This window comes from Vulpes vulpes, chromosome 1 (assembly GCF_048418805.1).
Source record: "Vulpes vulpes isolate BD-2025 chromosome 1, VulVul3, whole genome shotgun sequence".
Classification (NCBI taxonomy): domain Eukaryota; kingdom Metazoa; phylum Chordata; class Mammalia; order Carnivora; family Canidae; genus Vulpes; species Vulpes vulpes.
In genome coordinates, this window is record NC_132780.1 from 56563102 (window position 1) to 56585280 (window position 22179).

The 22179-nt window shown below is 37.2% G+C and overlaps 1 protein-coding gene, 1 non-coding gene and 1 pseudogene across 2 annotated transcripts; all 3 read right to left on the reverse strand.

Moving 5' to 3' along the window:
- Window positions 1-9411: 9411 nt before the first annotated feature.
- On the reverse strand, window positions 9412-9514 carry LOC112930956 (U6 spliceosomal RNA). Its single transcript, XR_003237238.1, has one exon. It is a non-coding gene; the product is annotated as a U6 spliceosomal RNA (small nuclear RNA).
- A 3218-nt stretch (window positions 9515-12732) lies between these two features.
- LOC112930953 (U6 spliceosomal RNA) lies at window positions 12733-12833 on the reverse strand (annotated as a pseudogene).
- A 1567-nt stretch (window positions 12834-14400) lies between these two features.
- On the reverse strand, window positions 14401-21812 carry CENPW (centromere protein W). The gene is made up of 3 exons (XM_026013427.2): window positions 21630-21812; window positions 17580-17693; window positions 14401-15576 (listed from the first exon to the last, which is right to left on the reverse strand). The coding sequence occupies exons 1-3, from the start codon at window positions 21753-21755 to the stop codon at window positions 15550-15552; spliced, it is 267 nt and encodes an 88-aa protein (XP_025869212.1). The 5' UTR covers window positions 21756-21812; the 3' UTR covers window positions 14401-15549.
- Between the last annotated feature and the right edge of the window lie 367 nt (window positions 21813-22179).

Sequence of the window (22179 nt, forward strand, 5' to 3'; positions counted from 1 at the left end):
TTACATTAATTTCTGTGATTACTATGATCTTGACTTACAAACATATATATACACATATACATACATAGAAATATTTAAGCAAACTCTATAGTAAAAACCCTCATATAGCTCCATGGTATTTTTTTAAATTTATTTGAGAGAGAAAATACAAGTGAGGGGGAAAAGCAGGCTCCCCACTGAGTGGGGAGCCCCCCTCCCCCACCAATGGCAGGATCCCAGGACCCCGGGGTCATGACCTGAGGGGAAGGCAGACGCTCAACCCACTGAGTCACTCAGGTACCCCTAATTAAATGGTATTTTTAAATGCAGGGATATTGTTCTTTCACTCTACATGAGTACTTAGCACATAGCAAGTACTAAATTAAATGAATATGCCCAACATGATTATTTGAGTGTATGGTATACATTTACAAATGATGTTTATAGGTATAGGATACTGAAATACTATATGGCAATTTTAAAAATAGAAACTTTAATTGTTTAAGTTATAGCTAAAACTTCAATAAATTTTCTAAAATAATTGAAAATGTTGCATAGTCTTGACAACTGCATTTTATTAGCGAAACTGTTTATGCAAGGAAATTACTGGAAGATATGTATTCTTTTTATATCATGGGCTTCATAACATAAAGAATAAATAATTTTTTGAAAATAACTGTGGAATAAAACTTTTATAAAAGAAAAAATTATTTTCAAGGCTCTAACTTCATCTTATAATACAAATCAAATGTAACTATACATTAGACTGCCTTTTTTTCCCTTCATAGTAAATAATAGCACATAAAATAATAGCACAATCCCAACTTTATTTTCAAATTTGAATTTTTAGTATTTGTTGTATAACTGCAAAGTCTTAAAATTTAATGTCGGTAGGGATCAAAATGAATGTTTTCCTTATTTAAATCTTGGCAGGCTTAACTCTCAAAGTCCAGAGATAAAATTTGATTTACAAAGCCTACTAAGAACAATTGCTTAATCAGAAATCTGGACTTCACAATTAAGGAATTTCATCACCCACAAAATATGACGGGGAGGGGGGACTCTTACGGCCACAAAACATAAAAATGCTCATTTTCACTTAACACTTTGTGGATCAGAGTGAGGGAGAAATAAAAATAGGGATTTTTTTTCTTGCTTTACTAATTATTGAAATCCCTAAATGGTAGTTTTAGATCTTCATCATAAACACCTATTTTTATACACAGAGAATATTATTTTTCTTTACACTGTGATATCCTGATCTGAATTCATCGTAATACTATTTTCCCCAGCAGTCTGTGGTTCTACTTGAAAATTAAGAAATATAAAAATTCTAGTCATTTCACAACCAGGTCTCAAGACTCATCAGGATCTTTTCCTTCAGCCTTTTTGTCTACATGAAAATTGCCTGCCACAGGCAATTTTGAGCATTATTGTGAGCATCAAATTACTTCTCTCTGAATCTTAGTCTCCTGATTTGTAATTAAAGTGAATAATTGTAAATAACATCTATTTTACAGGCTTCTAGTAAAAACTAAATACCTTCGCTGTCATGCAGATGGGGTGTATTCTGACTTGGTTTTATTCAGTCCTGGGTATTAAATTTACCTTATATATTCCATACTATTTCAGCAGTTATCCTCCTTCATGTCTCTCAATCCTGAGTCAGTGGGTGAAAAAGACTTGGAGGGGAACAAGAAACAAATTTCCTTCATTCAAGCTTTCTTTGACATACAATAAGGTGAACAATTTTATTCACCCATTCACAAGAGTGGATTTTGAAGAGAAAAGAAACCTTGATTGGAAAATTACATTTAGAATGGATAGGGTGGGGACAGCACCACACACAGAGGGACAAATGGTCACAAGAATTAGGATGTCTGCAAGTTCCGTGCAGGAAAAGAAGAGCTAGTAAACACTAAGGGGAAAAATGGTGGTGACACTACTCTGGAGGGTGAAAGCAGTAGAAATTTTTAGCAGATTTCAAAAAATAGGAGAAGGAAAATGCATCTCAAGAAAAATTTTAGAAGCTTTCTGGGTGAAATGCTATAGAAAAACCTGCACTATGCCTTTAAGAAAGACTAAAGTTACCATCTGCATTATCCTTTAAAACCTTTGAAAACAGATTTCTGTTTTTTAATGTGACACAACAAAGACCAGGCTAAGTGGTCAATTTTAAGTAACTTCTATTACTCATCCATTCAACAAATGTAAAACTGAGTGCCCAACTGATGCAGCGACAGTAGTACATTTTGCAGGACTATCTCTAGAATTCAGATTTACTCTATCAGATGACTCTAAGAGGCACCTCAGAATTAAGTCTACAAAGTGCATTTTCACCATGCCTATCAAATTCTTAGGAGTCAGAATACAGTGGCTTAAATACAGGACAAATAACTGTGTGCCATTAGGGTTCCTGGTACAGCATTACAAAGGAAAGAGACATTATGGAGATGAGCACAATTTGAGAAATTTCCTTTTGGTGCTGAATATACAAAGAAGCAAATACTGTATAGCACTATTACCTGTGCAACATATATAGGAAGTCTAAGAAACTCCCTTAGGAAATTGTAAATTGGACATGAATTTCAATCCAACTTACACAGATACAAGAAATCTGAAGCTTGAGTTACTTTTAGATGGGTGAGATATGGTTGATGGGGGAGATATGCTTGGATGAGTTTAAACACTTTGCCCTAATCTATTGCCAGAGACCAGATTCTTTAAGGACCTGGCTGCTACTCTTGGACTCATAACAAGCTTTGGAGCCAATGATACAAGCTAATTGCTACCAGAAGCTTGAGAAAATTCTGGAAAATACCATGCATGCTGAGAAAGAGAACATAACTGAGTCATGGCTAGGGCATGCCACTAAAATTGGCCAGCAATGTCAAGAAAAATACCAATTTTTAAGTTTTCAAATAGGTTGTGAACTCAAATGCTTACAGAGGTTCAGAGTTAACATAAATAAGTAAAGCAGGTCTGATTCAGCGGGGTGACAAAAGAATGTTGTCATCTAAAGAAGTCACTATTTAGACCCAATTGATTATGGATGTATTATGGCCATATTGTCCAATTTAAAAAAAAAAAAAACAGTTAAATCTGCAGGTGAGATTTAATTTTAAAATGTAATTAATTATATTAAAAACACCAAAACTATGTGTGTCAAACAAAACTCTGCAGTCCCAATATAGCACTTGAACCACCAAGTTCATGATTCTCTGGTTATTACACCCCATTATAGATGGACAGCTGATGAAATCCCTCCAATATGAACATTAACACCTCCTTCAGCTGGTCTAGTTGTTATGAAGTCAACATACAAATCCCAAATACTCTTTACTTGGCAGTATACAGTTTGCAAGTAGTACTGCATTAAAGAAAGAGATCTCAGTGCCTGTGAGTCCACAAAGAATGCTCAAGTTGAGACTTAACAGACATAAGCCATTTTTCTTTTAAAATACATTTCTATGTTAACTACAAAGGTTTTTATAATGAAATTTAAGTATACACGCCAAAACCGGCCCAATCTCACCTTTGAGATATAACCTTGAAACAACATCTATCTTTTAACAATTTTCCTCTCCTCATTATATGTAGCTTTAGATAAATCAAGAAGAATGTGAATCTTAACTCTGAAAAGCTTGTTTTCAGTACAATTACTAAAGAAAATCACACGGGAAAAATTAGTAATGAGAACATAGGAAAAACAACTAAACGCAACAGATTTAAGAAAAGTTATCACCTCTTTTGAGCTTTTATGCAAATGAAATTAAAGAGATAAGGGAGCTCAGAAATGTTGTAATTGTGGTGGCTCACGGACTTCAGACAACACGAGTTAAGGCACTGATATATCCAAATAGAATATTCTCCACATTGGCTTTCTCAGAAGAAACCAGTCTGTCTGTCTGTCTATCTATCTATCTATATATATATATTTTTTTTTTTTTTTAAAGAGTTAGAAGGAATGTTAGAAACTATTGAAGTCCTTAATTTTATAGAGGAAGAAACTTTCCTTAAGTGTAGTTAATGGCGGAATTGAGATAGTTATTTAGATTTCTTAAAACAAGGCAACCTGGGTGGCTCAGTGGTTTAGTGCCTGCCTTTGGCCCAGGTCACGCCCAGGGCGTGATCCTGGAGTCCCAGGATCGAGTCCCACATTGGGCTCCCTGCATGGAGCCTGCTTCTCCCTCTGCCTCTCTCTGTGTGTCTCTCATGAATAAATAAATTTTTTAAAAAATCTTTAGATTTCTTAAAACAAGCAGCAAAGTTCTATCCTTTGGATTAGTTTTGGGATTCGGTAAGGTCATGGTATATATATATAAAGATGTGTATCTGGCCATATGTAATTGAAGCTACATCTCTATCAAGTCCTGCCCATTGAAAATTCAGTCCTTTTAGAAATTAAATAAAAATTTGTATATGGGCTTTGAGGAACTAAATAATTAGAAGCTCTTGCTCTAGAAGAACTTATATTCTATTTGGCAAAATCAGAAATGAATATAAAATGACAATTAAAAATATAAACTGAAGTACACCTTTGGACAGCGTGAGAACTATCAAAGGTAGGTATTTAATTGCCCAAAATTGGATCACATATGGGATATTCAATCAACCCTTTTAAAAAATTATACCTCCATTAATAAAAAACATCTGCCTCTGCAGCATTATTTAGTGGACAAATTTTAATTTTTCAAACTGTAAATATCAGTAAAACAAGATAGTGTCTACATGAAACAAGTTATTTCTTGAGGTTAGTGAATATAACTTTTTTGTCTCCAAGAGCACAGTGTTCTCACTTTTCTATGGTGCTTACTAGCTATGAAGCCCTCAGAGCACTGAGTTCAGTGCCTTAACACAGGATATACCATCCAGCATGAATTTTTATTTATACACAAAAGTTTCTGATCAAAAACATTTTAGAGTCAAAAAATACATTTAAAAAAAGATAAATGAAAGTTAGGGTTTGTATATAACAACTCCAACTCTAAGAAAGAGACATTTAAAACTATTTCAAAGACAAACCAATGATTTTACCATCTTTCTGCTTAGAATAATTAACAAAATAATGATTAGATGGTCTTTTATAGATTTCTAATAATTTCTAAACAAGAATTATTTGCATTTTTCTAGAATACTCTTATGCATGAAAATACTGGCTATAACAATTTTTTTTTAAAGATTTTATTTATTTATTCATGAGAGACAGAGAGAGAGAGAGGCAGAGACACAGGCAGAGGGAGAAGCAGGCTCCATGCCAGGAGTCTGATGTGGGACTTGATCCCGGGGCCTCCAGGATCATGCCCTGGGCTGAAGGTGGCGCTAAACCGCTGAGCCACTGGGGCTGCCCCACAATTTTGAGGTAAATAACATACAACCTCAGTGTGAAAAGTAGTCTTTCTTGCTTGAGTTTTATTAAAAGTATCTTCCTACATATTAGTTTCATGCTAAATTAATTTTATTAACTTCTGTTTCTAGATGGCTTGGAATTAGGATGACCAACTGTCTCAGTTTGCCTTCAAATGAAGAGTTTCCTGGGATGGATGATCTACAGTGCTAAACTGGAACAGCTGGTCACCCTCACTGAAGTAACTTATGGCCAACCAGTGTTCCTTCTGAGAACAAAATAAACTACATAACATATAGAAACCATTTATATGAAGACAAATGAGATCTGATAAGACAACAAGAAATATAAGGACTAAGACTCCAGAGGGCAGAACATGAAAAAAGTAAGCTAATATCTTTAGCAAATTTTACCTGGGAGGCATCTGACAGTTCTAACAAAGGAAGAAGTTTGAGACTCCAGGCAGCTATAATGGAGCTCTTAATGGAGACCTAGAATGTTGGATTACTATGTCAGTTTTTTTCTTTAGGGCATTTACAGACTTCCTAGGCCTATGTGGGAAAGATTGAAAAGTAAAGTAGAGATTTTGGAATTCTCATGTGTCAAAGACTAGCCTTCAGCATATGCCAGAAGCAGAGCCACTAAAAAACATAATCAAGCTCTCAGTTAAAACACCTGAAAGGCCAAGCACACACAAGAGGTGAACTGAATCTCTTATAAACTACAACTTAGCCATGAGTTAGCAGTCACTGATTAAGGTGACCAGCCATCACTGTCTGCATAGTGTAGGAGAGAATGACCCCTCGGTGGAGAATAACTTCTTTTAAAGAAAATATCCAGCATCTGAGCAAAATTTATTAGGCATGCCATGAGGCAAAACTACATGAAGAAAAAGCAAGAGAAAAAACAAAAAGGATATATAAAAAAAAAAAGACTCAGAAAAAAAAAAAAAAACCCTCAGATAACCCAAATATTGGAATTCACTGACAATTACCTTAAAATACAACTAATATGTCCAAAGACGTATTTAAAAAAAAAAAAAAAAGATCTGTAACTTAGAACTTACCAAATGTGTTTGTGAGCAGATGAAACAGAGCAGAAGTCAAAATTAGGAAACTCAAAGACAAGTGAACAGAAATATCCAAACTAAAGGACAAAGAAAGAAATTAATGTAAAAAAACTAAGAGTGTAAGAGATACCTTCAGAAGTCTTATATTAAGAGTGTAAAGGGGGGCGTATGGATATCTCAGTTGGTTAAGCCTCTGACCAGCTCAGGTCATGATATCAGGGTCCTGGGATCAAGCCCCATGAACTCTGCACTCAGCAGGGAGTCTGCTTGTCCCTCTGCTCCTCCCTCTGCTTGTGTTCTCTTTCTCTCTCAAATAAATAAAATCTTTAGAAAAAAAAAAGAATGTGAGAGATATCTACAGAGTTTAATAATAATACATAACTGGAATACCAGAAGAGGAAAAAGAAAATGGGCAGAATCGATATTTGAAAAGGTAATGACTAAGAACCTTCCAAAACTGATGAAAGGCACCACCCTATTTTCAGAAAATTCAGGAACTTCAAGCAAAATAAAAAGGAAAACAAACAAAACAATCCTAGGGCAATTAATCACAGTAACACTACTGAAAACCAGAAAGGAAAACCTTTGCTAACAAGAGGGGTTGGGGTGGGGACACATATTGCTGTAAGCCTTATGAACTTCTCAGAAAATGATGGACGCTTGAAAATAGGGAATAACATTTTTAAAGTGTTTTAACGGCAATCTAGAATTCTACACCTAATGAAAATATCTTTCAAATTTAAAGGTGAAATTTTTTTCACAGACAAAACAGGGAATTTATTACCAAGATCTAGACACTAATATTGAAGGGAGTTCTTCAGGTAATTTCAAAAAAACTCCAAAGAAAAAAAAAATGGGTAATAAAAAGTAAAATGAACCATGAATTTCAAAAAAAACAAAAAAGAAAAAGTAATTTTAAAGTGCTGGATCACATAGAACACAATTAGTAAAATAGTAAATATGAACCCAAAAGTAGCAGGGTTGTATTAAATGTAAATAGATTACAAACTAATACTAATATTATCATACTGGATAAAAGAATAAAAGCCAAGTATATGCTAATTGCCAGAGACACATTTTAAAGAATACAGAATGTTTGCAAAGTATGATGGAAAATACCTATCACACAAAAACTTACCAAAGAAAACTCATAGATGGTCAGACACAGGGAACTCCAAGACTCAAAAAGGAAAATTGCACGCAGATGACAGTATCTTAAGAAAACAAGGCAAATGGTTTTACATGGGATAATAAGAATATCTCAAAACTCTATCCCTAATTGGTAAAGTCAATTCAATGTAGCTGATATAAATAAGGAGGAAACGAACTGCAGCATGTCAATGGGCCCATCAAGTTTTATTGATAATATTTAGAAAAATTAGTTGGATACAAGATTTTGACTACATGCCTCAAGTAAGAGGAACTATTTAATTGACAAAGTAAGAAATATCTATCTCTAGAGCCGGGCAATTCATTTATCTACTTAATGGAAGTTCTAACAACCATTTCTTATGGTCTGGATTTTGCTTAAATATCCAGTCTAGCATATTGCCATGTGTTTGTTAAATGAACAAGGTGGGTAGATTTGAACCTTATGTATTTGGGCGACCATAGAAGCACAGCTAGGAAGAAAAATAGCCTCTGGAGTAATCTGCCATTTGGCAACTTGTGTTTAAGCAATATAGCCAGATGAGGAAAAGAATGATCTACAACAGGGGTCAAACTTTCTGTAAGTAGCCAGATAGTAAATATTTTAGGCTTGTAGAACATATAATATTTGTGGCAACTAATCAACTATACCATAATTTGTAGCATAAAAGCAGTCACAGATAATAGACACATGCACCTATATTCCAATAGAGCTTTATTTACAGAACTTGTGATCTAGAGCAATTTTTTCTCAAAAGTATAGTCCCTAGATGAGCAAAATTAGCATCCCCTGGGGAATAGAAAAATTCTCAGCTCTATCCCAGATCTACTGAATTAGAAATTGGATGGGATTAGACCCAGCAATCTATACTTCAAGCCCTCGGGTGATTCTGAAGCTTAGTAAAGCTTGAAAATCTAGAGATTTTCTAGGAAATAGATAGCATCATGAAACTCATCTCCAGCCACCTCGATATTGAATGTCAAGATTCAATTACCAAAGAGAAGGTGAACTAAGCACCCATCCTTAGGTACTATATCCACTTCATGTTCAGCAATCAAGGCCTAAAAGTGTTCAAGAGAGAGAGTGAGAAGGAGAGTACAGGGCCAAAAACAAGTTACTATATTAGAGATGAGGAAATTGAGCCTCCATTTAAAGTACTTGTTCAAGGTCTCACAGGCCCTCCTCAACATACAGAACACTTGGTTTTTTCCCCCACCTCTGCTGGAACTCATATTCTAGATTCTCTTCATCTTTTCTAATTCAGGTGTAATGGGTGGCATACAACTACTCCAACATACAGAAGACAAGCCAGTGTCTCCTACTATTCTAACTTCATTGTGTCTTGCTTCTGGCTTTCTTCATCTCTAACTCTTGTGAACATGTTGGAGTTATAACTCCTTACCAACATAGTAAAATTTCTACCTATAACAAAAAACTTCTCAGAAGAGATACCAAGCCTACATTGACACTATGATTGCCTCTACTCTTAACTCTACCAATGCCCCCATCCCACCCCACCTCCCAGGCTGCACACATACTCCTCTTTTGGTCTGGTATTTTCCTGTTGGTTAGCAATAGTATGGTCTGCAATGATGGGGGAAAAAACCTCCAAGCTTTTCCAAACATCCAAGTAGAATCCTATTTTGCCCTTCGATTGGAGAAGCTTAATCTTAGCCCACTCTCTGAGTTTTCATACTTCAAGGTTAGGGTGAGGTAGGAAAATTGCATATAGAAGCTGAATATGGAGAGAAGAATAAGTCCAGATTATCTGAAAGTCTTTTCAGGAAATGGTAGTGGGTCCAACTGCATTATGATGGTCATTAGTCACTACATAGGAAATAGAAAAGATGGGAAAATCTCATTTTTTTAAATATGGAATGATTCATGAATTTACATGTCACCCTTGAGTAGGGCCATGGTAACCTCTGTATTGTGCCAATCTTAGTATATGTACTCCCAGAGCAAGCACAAGGGAAAACCTCATTTTAAAAATAACAAAAAAAATAATTCTGAATATATTATAGTTGTCCTGGATCCAAAATGCCCTAATCTAGCTCTTAAGGTGAAGTGAAAAGTAAGATTTTGCTATTATGTGTATTTACAGAACCCTTCAGAATGAATTACATATTCTAGTATGTCTTTTCAAACTTACACATTCTAACGAAAAATCTTAATATTTGTCTAATTATCTTTATATGAAACATGATCTTATGTTAAAAATGTGTATTTATATTGCAAATAAGATGCTGAAATATTGGCACATTAATGCTTTGGAAGTATTAACTTACTTTTATTTATGTTGAACTAAGAATTCATGAGGCTTTCTGCTCAAGACTGACACCCCCCCCCCCCCCCCACACACACACACACACATACTCTCTCTTTCCCTCCTTGGACTCCACTAAAATAATAAAGTATAAAAAAGTATAAACCAAAATTGAAGAGATAAGATATAGACATTCAAGAGAGTTCAAGAAACTTCTTAGATGCAGAGTGACAAAGTAGAGCCAAAGAAATCATAGGTAACAATAGAAGATGCTGCAGCAGAAGCAGCTACCTGCCCAGGCAGCACTCTGTGGCCTCTCCTGAGTCCAGCCATGTACAATGGAAGAAGAGAGTAAGATAGGGCAATAACAAAATGATTAACTGATGATCTGTGTGTGGGACAGATCACACACAGTCCGTTCCCTAAAACCTTATCCCAGAAAAAAAAAAAATTGTGGTGGTAGAGATTTGTCTCTAAAGAAATTAATTACACAGAGAATTAGGCCACTAAGATGGATGTGCATAGCTCATGATAAAGTCCACCCACGTGGAAAAATATGTATATGTATATATATATGTATGTATATATATGTATGTATGTATGTGTATATATGTATGTGTATACATACATATATACATATATGTATGTATATGTGTGGGTGTATATGTATGTATGTGTGTGTATATATATATGTATACACACACACACACACACACAAACACATATATATGACTCTGAAAAGTAGAGAGAAAATAGCAGACTAGCTAGAAACTTGGGACCAAAAAAACAACCCCAAAAAACAGTGATGAGTACCCTGGGTTTTCTTTTTTCCCTTTCTATCCTAGATTGGATATTAGAGAAGGTGGCAACACAGAAACTCCAATAATCACAGACAAGAGGCAGGAAACTGAAAATCCTCCCCCCCCCTCAAAAAAAAAGACCTACTTTCTCTAATCAAAAGACAAGAAAAGGGATATCCTAGCAAAACAGAATTTTAGACAAGAACAATCTATTTCAGCCAAATACCACAGATAAAAACTGCAGTTTCCATTCCCCCTCCCCTACCTCTTCAGTACTCAAGTAGACAGCCTCGACTTTTATTTTTACTCTTGCCAGTATATTATGTAGCATTCTAAATCCTGCCACCAGTGTGGTGTTGGAGATCAAGTAAGAAGCTAATAATTTCGTCCTGTGCCCAGAAATTCATCCATAACTAGCAGTAACAAGGAATCCCATCCTTTCCTTGTAGGTATCAGAAACCTCAGGGAGAGGCAGGACCCCTACCACTCAGCAGTAAAGACAGCACACCTTCACAATCGGTGAAGACCCCATAAGAAATCTGATATTTTACCCTCATGCTATGGTAACCCAAAACTATATCCCCTTCCCATTAGATGGTATCAGAGACTAGTCCAGTTGGGACTTCTCACCACTGGGTAACATGACTACCTTCCCAAAACATCAGTGGAATACAGATGGAGAGTAGTAATAAGGAGCTTCTCCTTCTCCCAACCAAGATGTATCAGTAAAGGCCTAGTTGGGAGCCTAAACTCCCACCTCAACCCAGGAGTAATGAGAGACAGCTCCTTCCTTCACCACCACTGGCCATCTATAGAGGCTAAGAGGAGAACTTTGACTTCTATCCTCACCAGCAGTAACAAGGCAGTACCATGTTTTATCCACTAGAATGGTGCCAGCAAAGTCCTGTGATAGCATAAGATTTACATAAGATCCAGTCTTGTAACATAATACCCACAATGTCCAAGTTTCAATATAAAAAAAATCACAAATACTAAAAATTAAGATTGCAAACTGAATAAAAAAACAAATGTCAACACCAAGATGGCACAAATGTTACAATTATCAAACAAGGATTTTGAAGCAGCCATCATAAAAGCTCTTGAATAATTACAAACATACTTAATGAAAAAAAAGTAGGAAGTCTCAGCAAAACTATATAAGATATAAAGAAAAAAAAACAAATGGAACTTTAACTAAAAAAATTAATAACTGGGGAAAAAAAAACCCCACAACAGTAGAATGGAGAAACAGAAGAAATAATCACTGAATTAGAAGACAGAACACAGAATCAATCTATGAGAAAACAGATACCTCCCCCAAAAGAAAGGCCTCAGAAATTTATGGAACTTAAAATAAAATCTTGCTTTTGTGTCATTAGAGATCCAGAAGAGAAGATAGATGGGGCTAAAAAGTATTCCAAAAAACAATGGTTGAAAATTTCCCAAATTTGGCAAACAAACAAAAAAAAAAAACCTCACAGATTGACAAAGTACCTGCAAATAGGATATATGCAAAGACATCCATGCCAAAGTACATCTTATCAATCTTCTAAACTAAGACAAAAGAAAAAACTTGAAAATAGCCAGAGAAACAATGTACTAATTACAGTTGTTTTTTTTAATCAAAGACCATGGAAGCCAAAAGGAAAAGATACAATATTTTCCCAGTACAAAAGAACAGTCAAATCAGATTTCACATCCAGCGAAAAATGCATCGGGAATAATGGTGAAATCAAGACATTCTCAGATGAAGGAAATAAAATTTGTCGCCAGAAGCCCTACCCTAAAACAATCAAAAAAGGGAGTTCTCTAAACAGAAAGGAAATAGATACTCTACAAGACAATGATGAAGAAATCAAAGATGTAAATAAACAGACATTCCATATCCACAGATTGGAAAACTCAATAGGATAAAGATGTCAATTCTCCCCAAATTGATACAGGTTTAATGAAATTCCTATCAAAATCCTGGCAAGATTATTAATTTTTTTTATAAATACAAACAAAATCATTCTAAAATTTATATGGAAAGGCAAAGGAACTATTAGAGCTAAAACAATTTTTTGCTGTTGTTTTTACCAGTTTTCAACAAGTACTCAAGTCTATCTCCAATAGCCATTTAAAAATACAGAATGCTTCATGAATCTGCTTGTCATCCTTGCAGAGGGGCCATGCTAATCTCTGTATCACTCCAATTTTTAAATTTAAATTAGCCAACATATAGTACATCATTAGTTTCATATGTAGTGTTCATCAGTTGCATATAACATCCGGTGCCCAACACCCAATTACCCCATCTTCCTACTCCCCTCCAGCAACCCTCAGTTTGTTTTCTATACTTTCTCATGGTTTTCTGCTGATGACTTCCCAGTTTTCCCTTCCTTCCCCTATGATCTTCTGCACTGTTTCTTATATTCTACATGAGCAAAACCATGTAACTGTCTTTCTCTAATGGACTTAATTTGCTCAGCAGAACACCCTCCAGTTCCATCCACATCAATGTAAATGGTATTTATCCTTTTGGATGGCTGAGTAACATTACACTGTGTTTGTGTGTGTATATACATATACACTTAACGTTCTCTCTCTATATATATATTCTTATCCATTCATCTGTTGGACATCGGGGACAGCTTGGCTATCGCGGACACTGCTGCTATAAAATTGGGGTGCAGGTGCTCCCTCAGATTATCACATTTGTATCTTTGGGGTAAATTCCTAGTAGTGCAATTGCTGGGTTGTACGGTAGCTATATTTTTAACTTCTTGAGGACTCTCCATATTGTTTTCCATATATTGTTCCAATTTTAGGATATATGCTGCCGAAGCAAGCACAAGCCAAAACAATTCTGAACAAGAATCATGTGAGAGGAATCACTCTACCTGATTTCAAAACTGATTATGTAGGCACAGAACTAAAGACTATGTTTTATTGGTGGAGGGACTGAGACAATTAATGGGGCAAAGAACTCAGAAGACCCCATACAAGTATGACTAACAGATTTGTGACAAAAGTGCAAAAGATATTCAATGGAGGAAATGCAGTCTTTACAAACTAATGGTGCTAATATCGACAGTCAAAAAAATAAATCTTGACCTAAACCTCACACCTCATACAAAAATTAACTCAAAATAGACCAGAGACTTAAACGTAAAACAAATTATAAAACTTGTAAAAAAAATAGTAATCATAATATAGGAGAAAATCTTCAGGATCAAGGGCTTGGTTAAGAGTCCTTGAACATTACACCAATACCATGAAAAGGGTGGGAGGAAACCCAATTAAGATGGACTTCATCAAAATGAAAAACTGTTGATTTCCACAAGATTCTGTTTAAGAGCATAAAAGGCATCAGAAAAAATATTGCAAACCATGTATCTGACAAATAACCCATACCTAAAATAAACTACTTAGAATTCAACATTGTAAAAACAATCCAAATAGAAAATAACCAAAAGAAATGAAGAAATATTTTACCAAAGAGGAAATATGGATGAGAAATAAACATGAAAATATGTGCAACATCATTAGCCATTAGGGAAACGGAAAGAACCATGAGACACACTCCCATCAGAGCAGCTTAAAATAAAAATTAACACTACCAAATGTTTATGAGGATGTGAAGAAACTGGATTTCTCATAAATCGCTGATGAGAATATAAAATGGTACAGCCATTCTGGAAAACAGTTTGGCCATTTCTTTTTAAAAAACTAAAGATAAACTTACCACTCAACACTCCCAGTCGTTTATCCCAGAGAAATGAAAACTCATCCGTGTAAAAACTTATACACATTGGTTCATAGCAGCTTTATTTATAATAGCCAAAAACTGGAAATAATCAAAATGCACTACAATGGGTAAATAGCTACACAAACTGTGGTACATAAATACCATAGAATATGACACAGTAATAAAAAGGAATTCTTACATGCAAAAATTTGAATGCATCTCAAGGAAGTTATGCAGGGATGGTGGGGGAGGGGGGATAAATCCCCCAAAGTAATAACCTGTATGATTCCATTTAAAAAATGATAAAATTATAGAGATGGAGAAAAGATTAGTGATTGCCATGGTTTAGGGATGGGGGGGAGGTGAGGGTCAGTGTCCATAGAAGGCTAAGTGTTAATTTTAAAAGAACAGCACGATGGAGAACTTACTGGTGATGAAATAATTCTGTTATCTTGACTATAGTTGTGGTTACACAAATCTATACATAATAAAATTACACCCACACTATGCTAATATCAAATTCCTGGTTTGGGTATTATACTATAACTACTCAAAATGTAACCATCGGGGAATAAAAGTAACTATCAGATACAAAATAAACTTCTTAAGGATTCCTTAGGGGGAAAATGAAACACCCATCTATTAAACTTACTTAAAATAAGTCCGTTTGCTCTGTTTTTAGATTGGGAAGAGATCAAGGTTTTGAAAGCACCTTGCGGATGTTTCTAGTTGAGAAATGTCATTTATTGTGTAAAGTAAAAATTGCATTGCTAATGTGAAGGCATTAAATAATTAAAATCAGTATTAAAATGTACCTAGATTGACTGCATATAGTCTTTCTTCAGAAATTAAATTTTGTCCGTAGTTAATTGTAACTAAATCTAAATCCTTTATAAACAATTCTAACACATCTCTTCAAACTACTTCCTATAGCAAATGTCATTTGTTATGTAAAACATTTGTAATACCAACAAAATGGAAGTAAAAGGAGACCACTGAAAGTGAATGAAACAATTCCTCAAAAAAAAAAAGTTATATAGTACTACGTATGTGCTTGAAATATTCCAGTATCAGTAAAAAAATATACAAATACACACATCCCTCAAATAGTCAATATTTTAATACAAAGTATTAACTGATAAGTAAAAAGTGCCTTCACAGTCTGTTACCACCTAATATATAATTTTCAAAAATGTGTTCTTTGACTTCTAACCTCTGCTCTTCTTTAGAATTACCTGTGAGGGGGAAAAAAATGAAGATTCATATTATACCCAAGGCAAATAAAACAAAACTCCTCAACAAAAAGTTAAATCATCTTATGTACATAATATGCAAGCCTGAGTTTATAAAACTCAATTTGGAAGGTGATTATGGAAGCATTTGCCTTATAAAAGATCCTAAACTTCCCTGAAATAATCCGCTTCTCTGAAAACATGGGATACATACAATTCTGAAAATCTGGCTTTATAGTCACTTCTGAATGTTAATTTCTTCAAATGTAAGCCCAAAGTACCCAGACAAATGGTTCCCAACTTGAGGTTCACAGACAATTCAGTAATCTAGGGAGTTAAAGAATGTTCCAAGTGTCAAAAATCCTATTATAAATCAGACATTAACAACTATAAAGCAATACAAATCCAATGCAACACACCAAATTTCTTATATTTGAGCTGTAATTATATGAATTTAGAGACCAAGACCTGTCAGCTTATGCTAAAAAAACTCATTAGGTTGACAATTTTCAAAACATTTGGCCCATGAGAAAATAAAATCAGATTTTTGGCTATAAAAGACTGGAAGCATTAGATCAGAATATATCCAGAAAATTTTTTAAAGAACTTACCTATTTCTAGGTTAAGTACATCTATGATGAAAACAAACCCTAAATTTAAAATGTATGTGTATATTTCAAGCTCTTAAGCTTTACTTTTACCTGCAGGAAAAAAAATGCCTATATTGCTTTTAGTCTAGAAACCTATTAGAATATAAGCAAATATAAAGCCCCTAAAAAAACTACCAGGGCATGCACACTTCTAGGCTTCCACAGAGATCATCGAATCAGTCTATATCCCAGGCCAATACTTGTAGTTCTCTGGTTTTACAAGGTACACAGGAGGGATGCCTGCATAGCTCAGCAGTTGAGCATCTGCCTTTGGCTCAGGGTGTGATCCCAGGGTCCTGGGATGGAGTCCCACATCAGGCTCCCTGCAGGAGAGGAAGGGACATTCCCCTTCCACCTGTGTCTCCACCTCTCTCTCTGCATCTCTCATAAATAAATAAAATCTTTAAAGAAAAATTAAAAAATAATAAAAGGTACACGGGAACTCTATTATTTTTGCATCTTCTGTGAGCCTACAATTATTTCAAAATAAAAAAATATTAAAAGTCTACATTGACTGTCAAAAATAAGTCTCTTCCCCACATCATTCCCCCAGTCAACCACAGTTGCCAATTTCTTGCATAACTAGAAATAATCTCTCTATATAACATTGTGACTATTCAAAGAAATACAGTATATCATCTAAATTTAACTGACTCCCAAAGCTTTTTATAGTACAGCACCTATTAAAATCAAAGGAAAATAATGATCTTGGACACATATTTGCAAAGAACTATCCTATCATACTCTTAACACTATACAGAGACACCAGTAAGAAGCAATTTTCTCTGCTTATGTAAGTGATTTAAGTCACTCAAATCGCAAAGTTAGAAAAACAAATAAGTAGTCAGAAAAACTCAAAATGATCAAGAAGTTTTCATAAATTTCAAGGTGATAAACCTTCTCAAATATATACAGCCTACTATAAATCATACGGATTAGGAGCCATTCATTTCCCTTAAGTAATGATAAAGCATGGCCATGAATATTTCATAGAAATATTCAGAAATCCATAATATGGACATACTAAAAAAAAAAAAAAATCTCCCCAATTAAATTCATTAACATAGAAAGCCAAGCATCCCCCAACTGTCGACAGCTTGCCTCGGTTGCTGTGTAACTAGGCAAGTGTTACACTGCTAGAACAGCAGCCGATAACTGGTTGGCATTCTGGGCCTAATTCATCCCAAATCTGTTAACTATACACCAGGATGCCTGCATAATTGGGTGGGGGCGGGGGGGGGGGGGGGGGGCGGGCAAACATCAGTCAATAACCTGAATAAGGAATCCAAAACAGAAGTGATAAACTAGATATTTTTTAAGTTCATTCCTGCTCATGAGAAGAAAGTCAGATTTTACCTTTGCTGCAGCCTGTACATGCTCTTTTTTAATGATTCCATCCTTATTCTCAAAAGCATTCATTCTGGACTCTTCTGCTAACCGATGAACAAACAGTAAACAATTCAGATGCACCTTTAAAAAGAAAATCAAAAGAATTTTTAAATTCAAACACTTATACTCTGAAATATTGATTTTTAAAAATAAGATTCCAAGATTTATTGTAATATTTACTGGTGTGCTTAAGTGAATTTACTTTTTAAAGAATTCGATTTAATTTTTTTTATAAATTTATTTTTTATTGGTGTTCAATTTGCCAACATACAGAATAACACTCAGTGCTCATCCCATCAAGTGCCCACCTCAGTGTCCGTCACCCAGTCACTCCCACCACCCCTAGTTCGTTTCCCAGAGTTAGATAAATTCAACTTAAATTCCATACAAGAGACTTAGTTACTGCAATACATGAACCAAGGATATAATAAGGCTGACCAAAGGCCCTAGATGATAACATCATCATAAAGAATAATTATAAAGCTTACGTAAGATTCTATTAAGTAGCAAATATTCTTGCTCCCAAGTCCAAATAAATTTAAATTTATAATGTAATTTCCCCAAAACTTAAAATCAACACTTAACAGCTATGTTTAAGGTTAATCATCTCTCATTCTACAATCCATGGATTTAACATTTTTTTAACCCGATATTTAATTCAAATTATCTATTCAAAAACATGTTAATTGAAATGTTAAGTTTACTGATGTAAAAAATACATGTATAAAGGTCAAGTTTACCTGTCATCCAACATATCAAAGTAATCATATCTACTATTTATAATCTTTAATGAACTTTTTGAGAAATTAAAATAAACATTATTTAGGTACAATTAGACAATATCTTTAATATATTAGTCTTTTACATATTACTCTTTGCAGTTAAAACAATACTTGTCTAATATTCATTATGTATGTTACATACAACCACTCCCTCACACCTCACAGTTCACTAAATATTAAATAACTAGGTAATGTGTTTTAAATTCAAATATTATGCAAAAATCTTTAGTGGATGGTTACAGATGTTTAAGAAGGTTTTAGTGATATGTGGAAAAAAATAGTTTGGGAATTTAAATTTAATAAGATAAAGAACCTATGGACAGAGACCTTCCTTTGGTACTTTTTTCATGCATGGTCTTCTTTAATTGTCACAAGAACTCTAGGGGAAAGCACCTAATTCTGATTATGTAATACCATGTTATTCAATTCTTTGTTAAACTTCTAATGACATCCCATTTCTATTGCAGCAAAAAGCAATCTATAATATGGTACAATTTCCTGTTAATCTAGATTTCCTACTTCTAAGAGACATAGCTTCCAGATATGCCCAGGATAAATTCCTTAATACTAAATGACTAGGCTTTCCCAGTTTCATCGTTCAACTTACAGCTCTACAGTAAGTCTTTTGAACTTCTTTCCGTATTCAAATAAAACCTTGCTACAGGCATCCTAGTAGTTCCTAAACTTCTCTGAAAAGTCTGAATAAGGTTATGCACCCTGAACTTCCTACCACTGCACACACTATATACATCATGCAGCAATTTCTATCTTCCTCAATGAAATATAAAGGTAAGAACTATGTCTATCTTCCCCAACATTGTATCCTCGGTGATTTTAGTCCACAGCACAATATACAGTGGGTGGTCAATAATTATCACTGCAAGAAAAAAAAATCCCTCCATATCTCCCCAAATTATACACAAAAAAGTTTTAGTCACTCCCCAATAAACCACACTGTTTTAGAGAACTGACGGGTGTCACAGAAGAGAGGGGGGAATGGGCAAAATGGGTTTAGAAGTGTAGAAGATACAGGCTTCTAGTCATGGAATGAATAAGTCATGGGTATAAAAGGTACAGCTTAGGGAACACAGTCAATGTATTGTAATAGCACTGCACAGTAGTGGCAGCTACACTTGTGGTGAGCATAGAACACAAACTTATTGAATCACTAAGTTGTACATAAACTATACTTCAATTTTGAAAAAATGAAAAGCAAAAAATGCAAAGGGGAAAAAAAAACCCACACTGTTTTGAGAGTTGGTTCACCCTATTAACCTACAAGGAAACTCTTTTCCTCTTCATAAACATGAGCCATAGGTCCTGAGACAAATAAATATTGCTTTCTCGATTGTCACAGAATTTTTTTAAGTAACCTAATCCTAATCCTCTCTCATAAAATAGTTAATTGAGTGGTGCCACTCAAATGCACTAAGATTTTTTTTTTAGACATTTGTTTTAGAGAGAAAGCTCATGCAAGGGAGAAGTAAAAGCAAAGGGAGAATCTCAAGCAGACTCCCTTCTGACCACGGAGCCCCATGCAGAGCTTGATTTCAGGACCCTGAAATTGATTTCAGAACCTGAGCGGAAGAGATGGATGCTCAACCAACTGAGCCACCCAGGTACCCCTGACTACAGTTTAAATTAAAATAGTCAAAACAAGGGATGCCTGGGTGGCTCAGTAGTTGAGCATCTCCTCTGCCTGCAGCCCAGGGCGTGATCCTGGAGATCCTGGATCGAGTCCCACGTCAGGCTCTCTGCACGGAGCCTGCTTCTCCCTCTGCCTGTGTCTCTGCCTCTCTCTGTGTCTCTCATGAATAAATAAATAAAATATTAAAAAAAAAAAGTTCTTGTGACAAATGCGAGGAGGTACCGCTCACGGTTTAAACCCTAGGGAAGGAGGGGACCCCTGGGTGGCTCAACAGTTTAGCGCCTCCCTTTGGCCCAGAGTGTGATCCTGGGGTCTCAGGATCCAGTCCCAGTCAGGCTCCCTGCATGGAGCCTGCTTCTCCCTCCTCCTGTGTCTCTGCCTCTCTATGTCTATAATAAATAAATAAAATAAATCTTAAAAAAAAATAAAAATAAAAAAATAAACCCTAGGGAAGGAGCGTTTGTCCTGCTGGAGAAACATATGTTCCGGGCGTTCGACATAGAAACTGCACATTTATCTCAAGACAGAAAATACAACGCGGTGGTTTGGTCTGGGTTTGGTTCATCGGGCACTGCTGGCGGTGGGAGCCAGGAGTAGGTGGTTTGCCTTCAGTCGCCAACTAGCAGGTGCTCCGCTTTGTCCTGGGGGGAAGGAATTCACAGCTGAAAGCACAGGTGAGGCGGAGCCGGGGTTCCGCGGGGAGGAAGCTCAGGGACGGGACCGGGTGGCGGGGGGGAGATACAGGCTTGGTGGACAACGGAGGAAGCAGGGAAGGCAGGCAAGGAGGGACGCGCCTAAAAGGGCAGGTCAGCAATGCCCTTTACAGCAGTTGGCGGAACCCGGGCAGAATTCCCAGATTAATTATTTTCTTTTTAAAAGATTTTATTTATTTATTCATCAGAAAGAGAGAGAGAGAGAGAGAGAGAGAGGCAGAGACACAGGCAGAGGGAGAAGCAGGCTCCACGCAGGGAGCCCGACGTGGGACTCAATCCTGGGACTCCAGGATCGCGCCCTGGGCCAAAGGCAGGTGCTAAACCGCTGAACCACCTAGGGATCCCCCCCCAAAAAATTAATTTTCTTTAAGATTTTATTTATTCATTTATTCATAAGAGACACAGGCAGAGAGAGAGAAGCAGGCTCCATGCAGGGAGGCCCACGCGGGACTCGATCCCGGGACCCCGGGGTCACGGCCGGGCGGAAGGCAGGCGCTGAACCGCAGAGCCCCCAGGGGTCCCCCCCCCGCAATCAACTCCTTACCCCGTAGCCTTCCCGCCCTTCGCGGCGGCGGCCGGCCGCGCCCCGGGGAAAGCGACCACGCGGAGGCCGAGAGCAGGGACCGAACGCCGGCTCCCCCCGGACGCGGCCCCGACACCCACCCGTCGGCGGCACCAACGGCCGGAAGCGCCCTCCACGGCGGCGCGGGGGCGGGGTAGGGTAGGAGTGAGGGGGATAAGGTAGGGGGGTGATGGGGTAGGGGAGCGGGGTCCGGGGGAGATGGGGGTGAGGGGAGGGGAGGGGGGTGATGGGGGAGGCGGGGCGCCCGCCGGCGTTTACTCCCCCCCCCCCGCCCCGGGGCCATGGGCTCACCAGGAGGTCGCCACCTGTCTCCAGACGTAGCCGCGGCTTCTGTCGCCGGAAGAGGCGCCTGAGGAAGGTCCGGGGCGCCTTCCGCCTTACGTGCGTCCTCCGGGACAGCGCGCCCGAAACTGCCATGGCTCCCCGCCGCCGCGACACCCCGCACGCAGCGTTTGAATCCCGCGCCGCAGGAGCGCGCCGGGCGCTCGGCAGTGACGTCAGCCCGGCGCCAGCCCCGCCCCCGGAGCCCGTGGCTGGTCTGGGGGCGCCCGGAAGGACTCCGGCGGGATGCTCTGCCGGGAGCGGGAGCCCGCAAGTCCCGCCGTTACCTGCTCGCGCTTGGTCTTGCTTGAGACCTTTTCGTGACCCTGACTTGCGGGTTTTTTTTGTTTTGTTTTGTTTTTTAATACTACTGCGCACTTTCATGGTAGGGCCCCTGCCCTTTACCTTTGCAATCACTTTACATGCAGTTTTTTTTTTAAGATTTTATTTATTTATGAGAGACCCAGGCAGAGGGAGGAGCAGGCACCCGGCAGGGAGCCCGACGTGGGACTCGATTCTG